Genomic DNA, 18,279 nt, shown 5'->3' with positions numbered 1-18,279 from the left:
GCCTCTGGCTGAGGCATCCGGCCCGGGCAGCGGGGACCCACAGCTGCAGCGGCCCCGTGATCGTGATCGTGGGCTCCGCTTTAGGCCCAGGCAAGGGACCCCTAGCTCCCGGGACTGCCAGCTTCGACCGTGCCCAGCTCCCATCGCTGGCTCCACCCCTACTTCCTGCTATCACTGGCCAGGGCGGAAAAGGCGCCTGATTCTCCGATCATGGCTGGGGGGCAGGGCAAAGGCGGCCCCAGGGCCACCTTTGCCCTGCCCCCCAGCTCTTAGCTCCCCCCTGGGTTTCCAATCACTGTCAGTGGCAGGGGGCTTCTTCCTGCTTTCCCTTTCGCCTCCCTGCATTGTGCCTACATATGCAAATTAACCGCCATCTTGTTGGCAGTTAACTGCCAATCTTAGTTGGCAGTTAACTGCCAATCATAGTTGGCAGTTAATTTGCATATAGCCCTGATTAGCCAATGAAAAGGGTATCATCGTACGCCAATTACCATTTTTCTCTTTTATTAGATAGGATGCTTTCCTGTTCTGTTCAAATTTCCCATATAGCCTGTAAATCGAGTCAGTCCTACATCAGAATATCATATCATTGATCAACCAAGCCTCCTGATCTCTTCTTACATATTTTCTCATATTTTTTATTTATGAGGACCATGCATATTAGACAACCATCCCAGACCTGCTTCAAAATCTCTTACAGTTCAATACTGTGGGTTTCGTTTTCATTGTATCTATATTTTTATATGAAATATTCAGAAAAGGCAAAGCCACTGGGATAGAAAATAGATTAGCAGTTTCCACAAGCTGGGGAGGATGAGGGTGGGGAGTGGAGTCACTGCTAATGGGAAAGGTGGTATTTTGGGGGGATGAGGAAAATGTTTGCTGCTGTTGACACTATTACAGATGTTCCCCCTTCCTCCCTCTTTGCCCCCCTCCACCCAGACCCCCTCCTTTTTCTCCATAGAGCAACCTTTGCTTACTGCCTCAATCTTTTTGTCTGTATAGTGCACCATAGTACCACCATACTTCATTGCTTACCGAAGGACTTCTTACCTATGACCTGCTGAAATGTTTATCTTGACATATTATGTTTCTCACAAGACTGAGCTATTTTGGTTAGGTACTATGTTTCGCCTATTTTCATATGCCTAGTGCTTAGTTGATGCTCAATAAATATTTGTTAGATAAATAATAATTGAAATGTTGAACTGTTTGTGTCATCTGGTTAACATTTTATTTTTTATGTTCTTATTTTTTTCAGAATTTGGAGTGGTCTGCTTAATATTTTCTGCAACTCTCGCTTATTTCCCACCCCGGCCTCCCCTTCCTCCCAGTGTTGCTGCAGCTAGTCAGCGACTGAGTTATCGGCGGAGCTTTTGTAGATTATTAAGGTAAATGCACTTAGAATTACTGAGTGGTTTTGACTAGCACCTTTAAAAAGAATTTCACATTTATTTAAGATAATTTAAAATAGTAATTTTTCAGCAATCTATTAATCAGGTTGTAAATAATTGATAAAAAATGGATTAAATACTTTAATGGGACTTCCTATCAGAAATCTATCTTAAAAAGTTGCCCAAAACAAAAACCTCCATAATTTTTCCCTTCTCTATCTCTATTGTTATTTATTTAACATTTTAAAAATTAAATCTTTAATTTAAGTGATTTATAAGGAGCCATATCACATAATAGTATCTGTGAAATCATGAATTTTATGTGTTTATTATATTTTTTCTATTATGTAAATTCTTTTTATTCATTTTGTATTTCTTTTTTTAAAAAATATATTTTTATTGATTTCAGAGAGGAAAGGAGAAGGAGAGAGAGATAGAAACAGCAACCTGGCATGTGCCCTGTCTGGGAATCGAACCGTGACCCCCTGGTTCATAGGTTGACGCTCAACCACTGAGCCACACCAGTCGGGCCATTTTGTATTTCTCCATACACATTAAAATAACAAGTGAATAAAATAAATAGTGCATATTTATATGCCTCCAGTAGGATCATACTTTGAGAAATTTAATATTTTATTTTATTGGTATAATTTAACTGTAATTAGATTAAATTCTGCCCTTGAAGGCTCAAATGCTATAGTACTGAACTCGATTCTTTGGATATATAGACCATCACTGGTGATTATGATTTGCAGTTGGACCATTAGAACTTATCTTTTGAAGTTTTCCCCCAGTTTGTTATAATAAGTTTTTAGTGATTCATTAGCAACTCTCTCTGGTTGGTTCTTTCTTTTCTAGTCCTCCTCTCCCACCAGATGATAAGACCCTGTGGTCAAAAACTATGTCTTTTTGTCCACAGTAATATTACCTAATTCTATATAATAAGGCTAATATGCAAATTGTCCCCTCGGGAGTTCAACCGGCCAGGAGTTCTACTGCTCGCTATGATGTGTGCTGACCACCAGGGGGCGACATGGAACAAAGGAAGGCCCTGGCCCGCAGCCAGCAGCCAGGGGAAGGAAGGCCCCGGCAGGCCCTGATCGCCGGCCAGGCCTACGGACCCTACCCTCACGAATTTCGTGCACCGGGCCTCTAGCAGGATTATAATATGAGCCACATAATAGGTAATTTAAAATTTTCTAGTAGTTGCATTTAAAAAGATTAAAATAAATAGGTAAAAATTAATTTTAGTAGCATATTTTACTTAAGCCAGTATATCTAAAATATTATTTTAACATGTAATCCATATTAAAAAATCTTAATGAAGTATTTTATATTCTTTTATTCATACAAAATCTTTGGAATTTGGTGTATATTTTACTTACAGCATATCTCAATTCAGATGCTAGATTTTCATTAGAAATACTTGGTCTGCATTTAAATTTTGTTATATTAACAATTGAGCAGTGTCTCCCACATTGCACTATTTTATCTAAAGTTAAAAATACGCACCTGCAATTTTTCAAGCTTGGAATCATTGCATCTGTGATATTATTTCAGAGGTCTTATATTCTACAGACAATTGTTTGGGCCTTAATTGAAGATCTTTCACTTCACTTTCGTGGAAACTTCTTAATAAAATTCATTGTGTATTTGTTGAACATGTCTCTTAATATTATCCACTTAATTATCTTAAAATTTGTTTTACACAGCAGACATCATTTTGCTCTGCTGCAGCAAGTTGCAATTGCTATTCATTACGAAATTTGCAACATATTTTATTCCAGTCTCATATTTTTCTCTATAAAACATTTAGATAAGCAAATTACAATGTTATTATGTAAAAAATATTTAGAATTGAGTTAGTTCACTGACACCAAGAAGGTCAGTGACAGGTTATAATACTAGAAGCAACACATACTACAACATGCACACTACAATATCTAACCCAGTGCAGCAGTTAAAGTGAATTGTAGTTCTACCAAAAAAAAAAAAAAAAAAAAGTTGCATTTAAAATTAGTTCTAAAGTTGCACTAGCCACATTTCAAGTGTTTCATAGCCACATCTGGCTTGTGACCACCATGTTAGCATAGCTATGTAACATTATTTTTCAAGTTTGGTTCACAGCCAACTAATGAAAGAAGGTTGACCATCTTTACTTTTTTTTTTTTTTTAAAGTAGAATAAAATAGAATAATATTATTGAATCATTTATAGTAATGATATATATCTTTTGTGAGAGTTTCAGTCTATCTATATGTACATATATATGGGTAGGTCACAAAGGTAGATTAGGGTCATATTATGCCATATTAGTAATTTTGGACTATTCTGTGGGAAATGTGGGGTCATTGAAGGATTGATTTTAATGAAATAAGTTACATAAAATATTGTTCTGAGAAGGGAAAACAACTTAAAATTATCACTCTGACTACCCTCTGTTTGCTTCTAATTGCCCCAGAGTCAAGATCTTTATTTTCTGTGTAAACCATGAAATGTAAGATTTTTTTCTTTATTTAAAAAAAATCATTTTCATTAATGTTAACATTCCTTTGTCTCTCCCATATTCGACTGTTTACTCTGCAGAATTGCTTGCTTCTACTTTTGGCTCGCCATAGTCAGTACATACAGAGCTTCCTCAGGGGAGTTCTTTGGGCCTGCCATGCTGTATTCCCCTAGCCTACCAATGTAATTTAAATTTTCTCTGGTCTTTCCAAGAAACCCTGGTTACTTTTTTATTTCCTGGATTCATTGGAATAATTGTTTTCTTTTTCTAGACTAATTGCATTATCTGGGGTAGGTGGTGAAGGGAAGCAATGGTTATGTGCTAAGGTTTCCACCACAATTTTTTTGTACTATTCATACCATTCTCATCTCTTAATATGCATTTAAACTGTGTAACCTAATGTAAACATTTCTCTCCATTTATGTGTTGGTTTAATGTTCGATGACGGTGCTGGTTGTTTTTGCCTTTCAAACTTCAAGGGTGGAGAGTTGAGTTGAACATGTTCTTTACTTCAGGACAGATGAACACATTTACTCATTTATTTACTTGTTCATTCTTTTATTTATATTTCCCACTTTCATTCCTCTTCCCTTCCCTTTCCCAGGCCACCTTTCAAATGCATTTAATGTGTATCTGTCTGTGTATCTCATTCTTTTTTACTCTTTTCACTAAACATGGTAAGATGTTTTTTTTTAAAAAAAATAACTTCATTTGGGGAATTTATAGAAATATCCAAAGGTAGAATAGTTCAACTTCCATGTCCCCATTACCCAATATCAACAGTTGCCTATTTATAGCTAATATTATTTCAGCTCTACTTTACCTACTTCCCCCATTCCTGTATCATGAAGCAAATCCCAGATGACAAGTCATTTCATCCATAAATATTTCAATATGTGTAATATATGTTAAAAAGATAGGGACACTTTAAGATATAGTACCATTATCACACCTAAAATCTTTAAAAAAGTAGTTTACTAATATGACATCATAGTTTATATTTCCAATTGTCATAAATGTCATAAAATTTTTTTAACAATTTGTTTGGATCAGGACCCAAATTAGGTTCACATACTGCATTTGGCTTAAATCCATTACAATCTGTAGGTTTCCTTTCCTCTCTCTCTCACCCTTGTAATTTCTTTGTTGAGGAGCCAACTCTTTTGTCTCCAGGGTCTAGGTTTTGAGGATTGCTTCCTTATGGTGTAATTTGCCATGTTTCTCTGTTCTTTGTATTTCCTGTAAATTGTAGTCAGAGCTATGTTCTAACTCAAGGTTTTGCTTTTGCTTTGGTTTTGGTTTTACAAGACTACTTCATAAATGATGCTTCCTTCTTCTAACAGGAAGAGCAAAGGAATAAAATTATGTTATATATACATATACAAAAATAGTAAACTACGTATTATATAAAATGTAAAATTGTATGTCTATATTACAGTGTGGAGCTGGATAAATAAATTATGATATACCAACATAATGGAATACTATGCAGCTATGAGAAAGAATGAGGAAGCTCTGTATGTATTGACTATGGAAGAGCTTTAAGACTTAAATTGAAAAAGTAAAATTCAGCAAATGGTTGTACTATGCTATCATTTATGTAAAAAGATTGGGGGAAATATATATTTTGTATGTTTTGTATATTTCTGGGAAGTTACCAAAGAAAGTGATAACATTGAGAACTGTGGGAAGAGGGGAAGAGGGAATAGAGGGAGATATTTTCCCCATACTATTTTCCCTGTTTGATTGTGAGCCATTTGAATTGTATTGCCTATTAAATAATTATCTAAAAAATAATAGTAAAACAAATAATAATAAAACAAAAATTAAAACGACTTTCTGAAAATGGTAAAACTAGCAAATTATACATTTGTTTTTAATCTTTTTTTCTAACTTGTTCGAGGAGAAAGTATAATTTTTTTAACATTTGAATTATCTTTCAACTACAGTTGACATATTATTATATTAGTTTCAGACATACAACATAGTGATTAGACATTTATATAACTTATAAAGTGATCACCTGATAAGTCCAGTACCCACTTAAGCAACAGTAATTTATCCTTTCAAATAGAGCTTTTTTAAAATTGAACCTACCTACATCATTCTATGAAATAATGTTGGTAATTCATTGATGTAATAAACATTGACAATTTTAAACAATATGAACAAAAAAGACTATTCTTACTAAATAAAAAATTTAAAGAACTTTGATTTTATTAACGAACTGACAACTATTTTTTATTTCTGATTCTGATGTTCTAATTTTCAAATGACTGTTTTCATGAGTAAGTTTAAATTCTAGAGTTTGAATCTGCAATAATATTTTTCACTTCTCTTTCACAGCAATGTGAGATTTTTGATGATTGCTTTAGCATATGCCATACCGCTCGGTGTATTTGCTGGCTGGTCTGGAGTTCTGGACTTAATTTTAACACCAGTGCATGTCAGCCAAGTAAGCATTTTGTCTTTATATTTGAAGGTATTTTTAGTTCATTTAAATGATAACTATTGTCTGCATGTTCTTGGTTTTAGCTTCAAGGCCTGGATAAAACAATAGTCCATACCATTATTGCAAAAGCAAGGTCCATGTGAAATACTTATAAACAATATTTATTTTCTTCCTGGAAAAAGCCATGAATTTTACACTTATTTGGGTGTTATTAATGATGCTACTAAACAGAAAAATAAAGAAGGAAAATCTTAGTTTTGTTGACTCTATCCTTTACATTCTTGCTTTATGCTTTATGAAGATTAAGATCCCATCATCAAATATATGGCTATTCCTACATCTAATTTCTCACTTTCTCTCTAGTCTCAGGATAAGGATATCTCATGTATTTAAAAGTAGCCATTTCTTTGGTGGTGTGGGGTCCTCAGCAAGTGAGAAATGTGCTGCACATGTAAAGGGCAAAGCTACCAGAGGTTTAACAGAGAGACTGTTACAGGGTTGAAAGCAGAACAAATACAGTAGAGGGTGAGCAATACTGGGCTCTCGGAGTTCGGGCGCTGCCAGAGTGGAGAGACCTCATTAACATCTTGGGCTTCTGCTGAGACACCAGGATATAGGACTCTGCCCGAGAGAGAGTAAGACCTAGCCTACTTAAACCCAGAAACAAAGCCTAAAACCAGGCCCCAACGAAAATCTGCAGAGGAGGCAATTGAGTCCTCTCACCTTGGTTTCTACTTCTCTGCTACAATGAAGCACAAAATCAAGCCTACCCAAGTGCAAAGTGATCATTTAGTAGCTGAACTGAAAGAGTTCGGAATCTTTATATTGTATTTTCCATGACATATACTTTACAATTAAAAAAAAAAGAAACCACACCAAAACATTAGACATACAAAGAAACAGGAAAATAAAAATAAAAATAAAAAGTGAAAAGAAAAGTAGTCAGTAGAAACCAACTTGGAGATAGTCCTGACGTTGGATCTAGCAGACAGAGACTGTAACGTAAAAGAGAGAGAGAAATCTTTGCTCCAAGTTCATAAACATATGCCCCTTGTTAATCTCGTAGACCTGAAAGTATAGTAGCCACTAGCAACATGTGCCTGTTAAATTTAAATCAGTTGAAATGAAATAAAAATTAAAAATTCACTTCTTCAGTGATACTTTTCAAGTGCTTAATAGCCACTTGTAACTTGTGGCTACCAAATTGAACAGTGCAGATATATTACATTTTCATAATCATGGAAAGTTCTATTGGACATTGCTGTTCTAGAAGCTTTATCGTTATGCCTGTCATATTTAAACCTGGAATGGAATTTTGTGCTTGTTATAGTTAGGAGTTTATTTTCCCCCAATATAAATAAATATCCATTAACCTAATATCAGTCTTTGAAAACATCATGCTTTCCCATTGTCTCTAGTGTCATCTTTGTCTTAATGAAGTGCCCTCGTGTGCATGAATGTGTTTCTAAATCAGTTTTTCCCTCTATCCTTGATGCCATCCATTCCTTCCTCTTGTATACAGTTTTTGTGTCATCTTTAGTCTATGTGTGTCAACCTCTAGTCTATTTGTCTGTCTTTGTGCCAATACCAAATTGTCTGAAGTATTCTCATATTACAAATTTTGGTATCTGATAGAATAATACTCTTTTTTATTCAGATTTTGATGAAATATTTTTGAATCAATAGATCAGCTTGAGAATTAACTTATTTATAATACTGAGTCTTCCAAGCTATGCTCATTGTATTTCTCTTCATTTACTTAGGCCGTAATGTCTCTGAATGATGCTTTATAATTTTCTGCAAAGATGCCATCTGTATATTTGTTAGACTTATTTCCCGGTATTTGATATTTTTTGAAGCTGTTGTCATTGGTAATTTCAAAAATTACCAGGAGGCCACAGTTCGATTCCCGGTTAGGGAACATACCTGGGTTGTGGGCTCCATCACCAGGGTGGGGAGTGCAGGAGGCAGCCGATCAATGATTCTCTCTCAACCACTGAGCCATGATGGCTGGGCTATGCTAAATTTTTTCTAATTTCACCTTTAGGAACTCTAACTATATATGTTATACCTTCATATTGTATTCCCTAAGTCTCTTACTCTCAGTTCTGAGTTTTTCATCCTTTTGTATTCCTTTGCTTCAGACTGGATATTTTATCTAGCCTTTCTTCCAAATCCAGTTTTAGTTTTCAGTCTAATATGCTATTAAACTTATCTAAGGGTTACCGATTTCAATTATATTTTTAAGTTATAAAATTTGTTTGGGTACTTTTTTGTAGTTTCCAATTTTCTGTAAAATGCTTGAGCTTATCTTTTATTTTTTAAACTTTTAAAAATAGTTATTTAAAGTCTGCATCTCATAATTCCCTTTTCTAGATCCCCTGTGGGTATTTTTATATTTGTGGTATTCATTGATATTTTCTAATCTCCTTACATGTTCTACTATTTTTGACTGAGTGCTAGACATAGTAGCATTATGAAAAGTTGTAGATATAAGTTAAGCTCCAAGATGATGTTATTTTTGTCCAAAAAGAACTTATATTTTTCTTGCAGGAGTCTAGAGATCATTTAATCTAGTTCCAGAAATAGGGATTATTTATAGCTGGGCTTCAGTCCCTCAAAATATAGTTTTCAGGTCACAGTACTCTTAAGTATAGTCCTTCAGAGCCCCCAACTAAAGCCTGGGATTTTTCACAAGGCCACTTACCCCACAATAAGCCTCAAATTCATTTTTTCCCCTTTATGTCAATAAGGCTGTTGATAACTTCTCAGCCCCTTGGCCCCTTTTTCTAAAATCAGCAGACACCCCACCCCTAAGGGAAAAGTGTCACCAAGTACCAGGTGTATCTGAGTTTCCTTCCCATTCTACATAATAATAAAAGCATAATATGCTAATTGGACTGGATAGCCGAACAATCTTCTGGACATCATTCTGGACGTCCTTCCAGACGAAGCCACAGTGGCGGGGGCCAAGACAGAGTGGTTAGGGGTGATCAGGCAGGCAGGTGAGTGGTTAGGGGTGATCAAGCAGGCAGGCAGAGGCAGTTAAGGGTGATCAGGCAGGCAGGCTAGTGGTTAGGGGTGATCAGGCAAGCAGGCGAGAGGTTAGGGGTGTTCAGGCAGGCAGGCAGAGGGTTAGGGGTGATCAGGCAGGCAGGCAAAGGCAGTTAAGGGCAATCAGGCAGGCAGGCGAGTGGTTAGGGGCATGAGGCGGGCAGGTAAGTGGTTAGGGATGATCAGGCAGGCAGGCAAGTGGTTAGGGGCAATCAGGCAGGTAGGCAGGCAGGTGAGTGGTTAGGGGCATGAGGCAGGCAGGTTAGTGGTTAGGGGCAATCAGGCAGGCAGGTGAGTGGTTGGGGCAATCAGGCAGACAGGTGAGTGGTTAGGGCTAATCAGGCAGGTAGGCAAGTGGTTAGGGATGATCAGGCAGGCAGGCAAGTGGTTAGGGGCGATCAGGCAGGTGAGTGGTTAGGGGCGATCAGGCAGGCAGTCAGAGGTGGTTAGGGGTGATCAGGCAGGCAGGTGAGTGGTTAGGGGTGATCAGGCAGGCAGGCAGGTGTGTGGTTAGGAGTCAACAGTCCTGGATTGCGAGAGGGATGCACCGGGCCTCTAGTGTTTCCATAATTATGTATTACCTTCTTGGCTCTCTGATGCCATCAGATAGATTTCCTTCCAGATTTCCTAGTTCTCAACCAGAATATTAATCCAGATTACTTAGTATACCTTCACCATAAGAAGTAAGCCTTAATTTCCTAACCTGTTTTCTGGACGGCAGGTATTTCAAGCATGTTCACTTTCAAGAAGGAAAAGTGTAGCACTCATTTAAATGATTCTGATTCTGCAAATCCTTTTTCATTTTTATCTTCATTAGGGGATATTTTTCCATTGAGTTGTAGAGAGAGTGGAAGGGAGGGGTAGAGACAGAGAGAAACTTCGATGTGAGAGAGACAGATGGATTGGTTGCCTCCTGCACACACTCCAACTAGGCAGGGAGGATGAGTGTCCTTGACCAGGAATTGATCCTGCGACCCTTCAGGGCTGACATTCTAAATATTGAGCCAAACAGGCAAGGACTGATTTTGCAACATCTTATGCGTCATCTTATAAATCCTTCCAAGTATCTGCCTCTGTACAAACTCTGAGAGGTATAGAGACCATAAATCACACCAGGTATTAAATAAAGCAAAATTTAAAATTAAATGAAAGCAGCAGATCAAAACAAAGAAAATATTTTAATTATTGTGTAGAATGTTATTAAATAAAGCAATTATCATGAGCAAAGGAAGCAGAAAAGCACAAAAGCCTGACAGGACCAGGGTTAGTATGGTCAGAAGCATGGTGGTTCTTGCCCTGGTACAGGACCCCACTCGCCTAGGGGACAGATGGAAATGTTAGTGGGAGCCTGATAGCATTATCTGGGCCTTAGATGATGGATACAATCAGAGGGGCAATTCTGCAGAACAGAGAATTCTCTTGCTCCAAAAACCAATAGTATAAAAAAAAATGTAGAGAGAATTTAAGCTTCAGGGTGTTCTCTTTTTTCCAGAGAGAGTTTTTCTTTGTTTTGGCACCAAACACTGGCACAACAAAGAACTTGTGTAAAAGTATTGTATTACTTGGAGCAGAATCTCAAAATTCTGAGTCTTAAGAAGAAATCCATTTGTCATTCGCATAGCAATCTAGGACAGCTTGCCTGGTAATGTAGGACAGTTGTCTACAGTTTGGACAGGTATTTTCCTCACTCTCGTTTAGAGACCTGGGTTGCTTCCACTTTGCAGCTCTTTGTCTCCTAAGACCTTGTCTTTATAGTCATGGGTGAAGCTGGGTGACCACATCTGGATTCCAGCTGGCAGAAGGGAAAGAAACCATGGAGGAGGCATATAACTGTGTTCCAGGTTCTAGCCCAGAGATGGCATACCTCAGTCTGGCCACTTCCAGTAATGAGAACTTAGCCACGTGGTCACATGGAAATGAATGGGGGTTGGGATGTGTAATCTAGCCAAATGCCCAGGCAGAAGAAAATAATATGTTTTGGTGGACAGCTGAACATTTCTGACACAGGTGTAATGAAAAATATGACTAGAAAAAATAAAAGGTCGAAGTTAGTATGGGCAGCTCTCAGATGCCAGTTAGATTTGGACTTCTCCCAGTAACCACAAGGAAATCCAGGAACTGTTTCTGAGAAACGAAGGGGAATGATCGGGATAATTGTTCTGGCAGGATGGGAGGAATAGATTGTGGAGACCATTCCAGATGCTATTACAGGAGTCTAGAGTAGGAAATAAGATAAGCAAGTGTGGTGGACGTGGGAAAGGGAAAGAGGAGACAGACTGCATCTGTATTGTTAGGGAAACAAGGATTTCAGTGTAACAACAACTAACATGTACCAAGCACTTTACATTTATTAGCTTATTTAATTCTCAAAAAAATAATTCTTTATCATCCCCACCTACCTAGTGAGAAAGCTGAAACTTAGAGTGTGAGTTGACACAGAAGCCACGTCATAATAAGAGTTAAAGATACAGGCATGATGAGCAAATAAAGGCAGCATTTGTAGATTGCTCTGAATAAGTTTGTCCGTGAAGGTAGGAAAGCGATTAAGACCTCAGGTAGATGGAGAAGCATCATCAGGTAATGATGACAGCTCTAACCTTCATTGAGCATTTCCTCTGTGCCAACCACTGATCTAAGGCCTATACATAAATTATCTCATTTAGTCTATTTTATAGGTAAGAAGATGTAATAACATTTTTCCCAGGGTCACAGAGCTAGTACATGGCAGGGCCAGAAATGTTTTCTCAAGAACTGACTGAGCTATACAATTAAAACTCAGCTCAAATTCTCTTGCTCTATTCAGTCTCTCCAGGTGCTCAACCCTCAAACCTACATTGTCGTCCCCCCCCCTTTTGTGTTCTGTTAAATACATTTTTAGTTGTTGCTAGGTGTTTAACACTCAATTATTTCCTAGTAGTTGCCTTTGTGTTGGCTATTTTTAAAAATATATATTTTATTGATTTTTTACAGAAAGAAAGGGAAAGGGATAGAGAGTTAGAAACGTCAGTGAGAGAGAAACATTGATCAGCTGCCTCCAGCATACCCCCGACTGGGGATGTGCCCTCAACCAAGGTACATGCCCTTAACTGGAATCGAACCTGGGACCCTTTAGTCCACAGGCTGATCCTCTATCCACTGAGCCAAACTGGTTAGGGCATTTTGGCTATTTTTAAACTTTTTTTCTGTCAGTGACCATCTTTTGTCCTTTTCCTGTTTTCTTAAGAGTTCCTATTATAAAGCTAGGCATGTAGAATATATTTTTAAAGATTTGTTGTGACATTAATTATATGGTATGACACTGATAAGTTAATGGAAGACATATTTACTGAGATACATTTATATTACTTAGTCACACATAAATCCTTTCATTTGATTCATTTTCTTAAATGGCATTTCCTAGATTTGTTGTTGTATAGCTATTAATATTGATTAAAGAGGACTTTTTTCAAGCCTTCTAAATTGCAACATGATAATCTTATGTTTAATGTGTCTGCCATTTTCTTAACAGGTAGATGCTGGCTGGATTGGATTTTGGTCCATAGTTGGGGGCTGTGTTGTTGGAATAGCTATGGCAAGGTAAGAACATTTTATGTTAAACATGTGAGTAGCCAGAAACAAACAAAAAGCCCAAAGAAATAATCAGCTCCCCTAAATAAAAATTAAAATTTAAGGAAAAGTAAATAGGCAAAGGTCAGAGAAGGGGGCTACAAGAAAATCGACATACAGTAGGGAGAATGTGCTGCTAGAAGAAACCTCAGGAGTGGTCCATCCTGAAATGTTTTTGTAGACTGGAGATGTATTTCCAGTGTAACTGAGCTGCCTCTTTCCATATTATTAGAGAACATCTACAGATGGAACTCAAAGAAAGGTGATAGTGTAATAGAGGCAAATTGATAGTTATCGAGAATTGAAAAGAATTGAAAAAAGTCATTTGTAAGAGCATGTCTAGAAATTTCCATGAAAAGGTACTGTCCTGATTAGCATATATTGACTTCTGGGTTTTTTTGGCATGCATCTCAATGGTTATTCTATTTTGATTAAAAATGTTCATAAAGACTTCCAGTTTCATCAAACTGCCTATGATCTTAACACATTATGACAACACATTTTTTTTAATATATTTTATTGATTTTTTACAGAGAGGAAGGGAGCGAGATAGAGAGCTAGAAACATCGATGAGAGAGAAACACCGATCAGCTGCCTCCCGCACACCTCCCACTAGGGATGTGTCCGCAACCAAGGCACATGCCCCTGACCGGAATCGAACCTGGGACCCCTCAGTCCGCAGGCCGACGCTCTATCCACTGAGCCAAACCAGTTACGGCAACAACACATTTTTAGAATGAGTCAAGAGAGGGAAAAAGTTTCATTTATTCTAAAAAGGGAAAGAATGACAGTGTCACTCATGTATGTGACTGCCTATAAAGCTACTCTTGGTCTTTCCAAAGCGATGATATTCATTCATTTCCCAAATAATTTTACCCTATTTAATCAGAAACAAAATTAGGCAATCAACTTTGCCAGGAAAGGAAGAATTTAATTACATATTTGGGGAGGTAAATAAGATGGGTAAATCACCTCAATATCTAAACACTTAAGCATAATTGACACAGGATAATATTATATGTAAATCTTTTGTTTGTTAATCCTCGAGGAGATTTTTCCATTGATTATTAGAGAGAGTGGAAAAGAGAGGGAAAGACAGAAAAAAACATTGATGTGAGAGAAACACATCGATTGGTTGCCTCCTGCATGAACCCCAACCAGGGCCCAGGCCAAGGAGGAGCCTACAACCCAAGTATGTGCCCTTGACCAGAATTGAACCTGGAACCCTTTGGTCTGCAGGCTGGTGGTCTATCCACTGAGCCAAACTGGCTAAGGCAATCTAGATCTTAAAGTTTGCAAAGTGTTTCTTGGATAATGAAAGAATAAATTGACACTAATTTCTAAAACACTTTATGAGGTTTTTATAAGTTAAGAAAATATAAGAATAAAATCTAAAAGATAGTTATTTGTAGCAAATCACTACATTGATACTGAAATGTATTGACCTATCACATTTGACAAAAATCATACCTAATTATTCTAATTAAATCTCCAAGCCAATTAGAGTGAGTCATCATTTACCAAATTCTATTCTGAGCACCAAATAGATTAGAGGAAACCATTATCAAAAATGACATCTCGCCCTAACGGGTTTGGCTCAGCGGAGAGAGCATCAGCCTGCGGACTCAAGGGTCCCAGGTTCCTTGAGTCCCAGGTTTGATTCCGGTCAAGGGCATGTACCTTGGTTGCGGGCACAACCCCAGTAGGGGGCGTGCAAGAGGCAGCTGATCAATGTTTCTCTCTCATTGATGTTTCTAACTCTCTATCCCTCTCTCCTCCTCTCTGTAAAAAATCAATAAAATATATTTTTTTAAAAATGACATCTCACATTCTCCTTTCTCTTCATTTTCTTTCCATAAACCTTTCATTTTAACTCTATAGAAATAGAATTAGAGGAGAAAATTAGAATGAGAACAATTTGTTTTTAATATGTTGAAATGGAAGTTCTATAAAGCACTACCCTTACTCTGGGATCTGAAATCAATTATAGGTATCTCCTAGACCTTAAATAAATTTTAAAATTACATTTATAACACCAGTTTTTGGGACCCCTAGATTGCAGTCCCTTTGTAGACATGAGTGCTTTGGGTGATTATAATTATGTTGGCAAAGGCCACTATAAATGTACTACTTTGGTCCTAGCAGTATACTTATAGTATTTTCCCATTTGAAAGGTCTAGGCCTCCAAAAAAAGCAGATCCCAGTGGTCAGTTTATTCTTGGATCATCTGGCCCTGCGAAACTGTCTCCCAGTTCAACTTCACTCAGCTCTGCTTGTACCAGAAAACTCTTCTATTCTCTCAGACCTGGCCACCTGCCTATCTGACAAGTATGTTCAGGAAGCATACCAAAAATATATACCAGAAACATGTGTGATTTTTAGATTTTCTTGAGGGACATTTCTATCACGCTGTGGAACCTTTTTTAGAAGGTTCCACAGCTTCAAGATCAAAATTTTCTGTCTGTGAACTTTCATAGTTGAGAATAAACCTGTCACTGGGCAAAGGTGCAGTCATTTTTCCTACCAAAAGATGGCATCAGCTCTCAGAGGAAGTCATTTTAGTCTAGAATGCTCACAAACATGATTAACCATATCATGCCAAGTAAGTGCAATACAAAAGATAGTATTGAAAGTATGTTGATAGGGACAGATACATAATTACAACAGAAACTAAATTTATTTTTAAAGCTTCAAAGAGAAAACATGGTAAATGCCAGATTTGGGATGGGATCTGTTTTTCTGCAATGGAAACAATTCTGAAGGACAGAGAAAGTTGTATGTTGGCTCAGCCAGAGGATTGTGCCTATACAGTCAACAGTTAATCAGCAGATGAGGAAAAGCAATTAACAAATGGAAAAGGTTTTGGTCACAACTAAATGGTAAGCATCTCTACCAGATGCCTTTTAGTTTCACGTTAATTCAGAGGGAAAAGCAGGGATTTTAAGAACTTAAAATGCTAGGAAACAGTAGTCACAAGGTTTAAAAAATAGTATTCACTGTTCCAGAGCCATGTTCTTGCTCTCACAAAGCTTACAGTCTGATAGGAAAGACAGAAAACAAATGCAAAAACAGGAGGAATTACAATAGAGGTAAATGATATGAAGAAAATAAAGAAGTGGCAAGGCTCTTAAATGAGCCTTGTTGAACTGACACCTGAATGACCTGAGGAAGAAGCAGGAGTAACTCATGTGAAGAACCGGGGTACTAGCATTCCAGGCAGACAGGACAGGTCACTGCTGGGGAAACAGCGTTGCATGTATGAGAAACAGAATCAGGGCTGTTCAGCTGGAGCATAGTAAAGCAAAGGGAGGGTGGAGGCAGAGACCAGGTCATATAGGACCACAAAGCATTAGAATTGGTTCTCTGAGTCTGAATTTTGGGAGAGCCATCTCTGCAAGTTTATGTCAACAATTAGCCTGTTTTCTAAAACTAGAACAATATGTACTCATTAGAGGATATTTAGCAATTATAGAAAAAATATAAAGAAAGTAAAAGTGGTATTGAAAAGCTCAGAATCCATCCTGTAAGTTATAGATCCTGAATAGAGATCACCTTTTGTGTGTTTTGTAAGAGAAGAAAATCATTTATCACAAAGTAACATTTATCACTTATGTACACAAACACAATGTATCAGTTAAAAAAATTTAAAACTTGCTTTTAAAAGAATGTATGGAAATTTCTTTAAGAAATTATCTATCTTCTTCTATATATGTAAAAGGCTAGTATGTAAAGTGTCCCCTTGGGAGTTTGACCGGGAGACTGGGAGTTCAATCCCTCGCTATGACGGGCGCTGACCACCAGGGGGAAGCGCGGAATGAAGGAAGGCCCTAGCCAGCAGCCAGCAGCCATGGGAAGGGAGACCCCAGCTGAAGGGAGACCCCAGCTGAAGGAAGGCCCCGATTGGCCCTGATCTCAGGCCAGGACTAGGGACCCTACCTGTGCACGAATTTCATGCACTGGGCCTCTAGTCCTTAACACTGTCAGTCACCGGTGACTGACACTATACTTTCTGTCCCAAAGACAAAAAAGGCTGGGCACTTAACATGTTAAATGAAAGTGTATCATTGATTTAAACAGTATTTTTAAAATTCAGCTAGGATTAATAGACTGTTGTTTCTTTTTTTAGGTTTGCAGATTTTATCAGGGGTATGCTGAAATTAATTCTTCTCCTCCTGTTTTCTGGGGCTACACTATCATCCACGTGGTTCACCCTCACCTGTTTGAACAGCATCACACACCTGCCTTTAACCACAGGTAAACACTGATTTTTGAACTTTGAATAAATATTTTTAGTTCATAGAAGTATGTATATTTTGACAGTAGGACTTTTTCTGCTTTCTATAAGTAATTGTTAAATATGCAAAAAGGTCCCTTGCCAGCCATCAAACCATTATCCCATCTAAGAAAAACTCAATAAATAACTAAATATATAATATTTCACTGGTATTTTACATATGAAAAAGAAGTATTATCTTTAACCCAAGCTATATAACATAAGTGTATATGCTTTTAACATTCATATCAGTGCATAATACAAAGATTTTTATCTTCTTTATAGCCATTACATCATTGTAGAACAGTAAAGAAAGTGAACAAAGGCAAAAAGCTATGATGTTTGTAGTACACTTTAGTAAAATCCTTTGAACCAGCAACAATATTTTATATTTAGTATAATTACATCATCAATACAAAACAAAACTTACTGGAAATATCTGTTGGACGTATATTAGAGGCAGCTTACTTAGCTCATCCAATTGACCTGAAACATTTATAGTTGTTGTTTTTATTGTTGTTATTAGTATCATTGGGGGTCTGTATTAGTTTTCTGTGTCTGTTGTAATAAGTTACCACAAAGGTAATGGCTTAGACCAACACAAATTTATCTTACATTTCTGTATGTTAGAAGTCCAGCTTGGATCTCCCTAAGGCCTAGGCTAAAATGAAAGTGTGGGCCGACTTGGGAAGAACTATTTCCTTGCCTTTTCTATCACATTCCTTGGCTTGTGGCTCCCTTCCTCCATCTTTAAAGCCCAGGACAGCCTGTTACTTCCTCCTCACATTGTATCATCTGTGCCTCTCTTCCAAAGCCACATCTTCCTCTGATCTCACCTTTGATCTCCCTCTTCCACTTTTAAGGATCCTTGTGATTGCATTGAGCCCATCCAGATAATCTAGGATAGTCTCCCAATTTTAAAGTCAGCTGATTAGTAAACTTAATTCCAAAGATAACATGTTCATGGATTCCAGGGATTAAGACATAAATATATT

General features: G+C 37.4%; 1 protein-coding gene across 2 annotated transcripts in view; it reads left to right on the top strand.

Annotated features, from left to right (window-relative positions):
- The window catches only part of SLC49A4 (solute carrier family 49 member 4), a 73,038-nt gene that overhangs the window by 32,260 nt on the left and 22,499 nt on the right, over positions 1-18,279 (top strand). For both annotated transcript variants that reach the window (XM_059687663.1, XM_059687662.1), the window contains exons 4-7: positions 1,262-1,391; positions 6,246-6,354; positions 12,914-12,981; positions 17,138-17,265. In XM_059687663.1, the coding sequence (XP_059543646.1) occupies positions 1,262-1,391; positions 6,246-6,354; positions 12,914-12,981; positions 17,138-17,265 (435 nt within the window). The remainder of the gene's footprint in view (positions 1-1,261; positions 1,392-6,245; positions 6,355-12,913; positions 12,982-17,137; positions 17,266-18,279) is intronic.

The sequence above is a fragment of the Myotis daubentonii genome, chromosome 3, assembly GCF_963259705.1.
Source record: "Myotis daubentonii chromosome 3, mMyoDau2.1, whole genome shotgun sequence".
Taxonomy (NCBI): Eukaryota; Metazoa; Chordata; class Mammalia; order Chiroptera; family Vespertilionidae; genus Myotis; species Myotis daubentonii.
The sequence above is the reverse complement of the archived record's forward strand: the minus strand, read 5'-3'. Positions and strand labels throughout refer to the sequence as shown.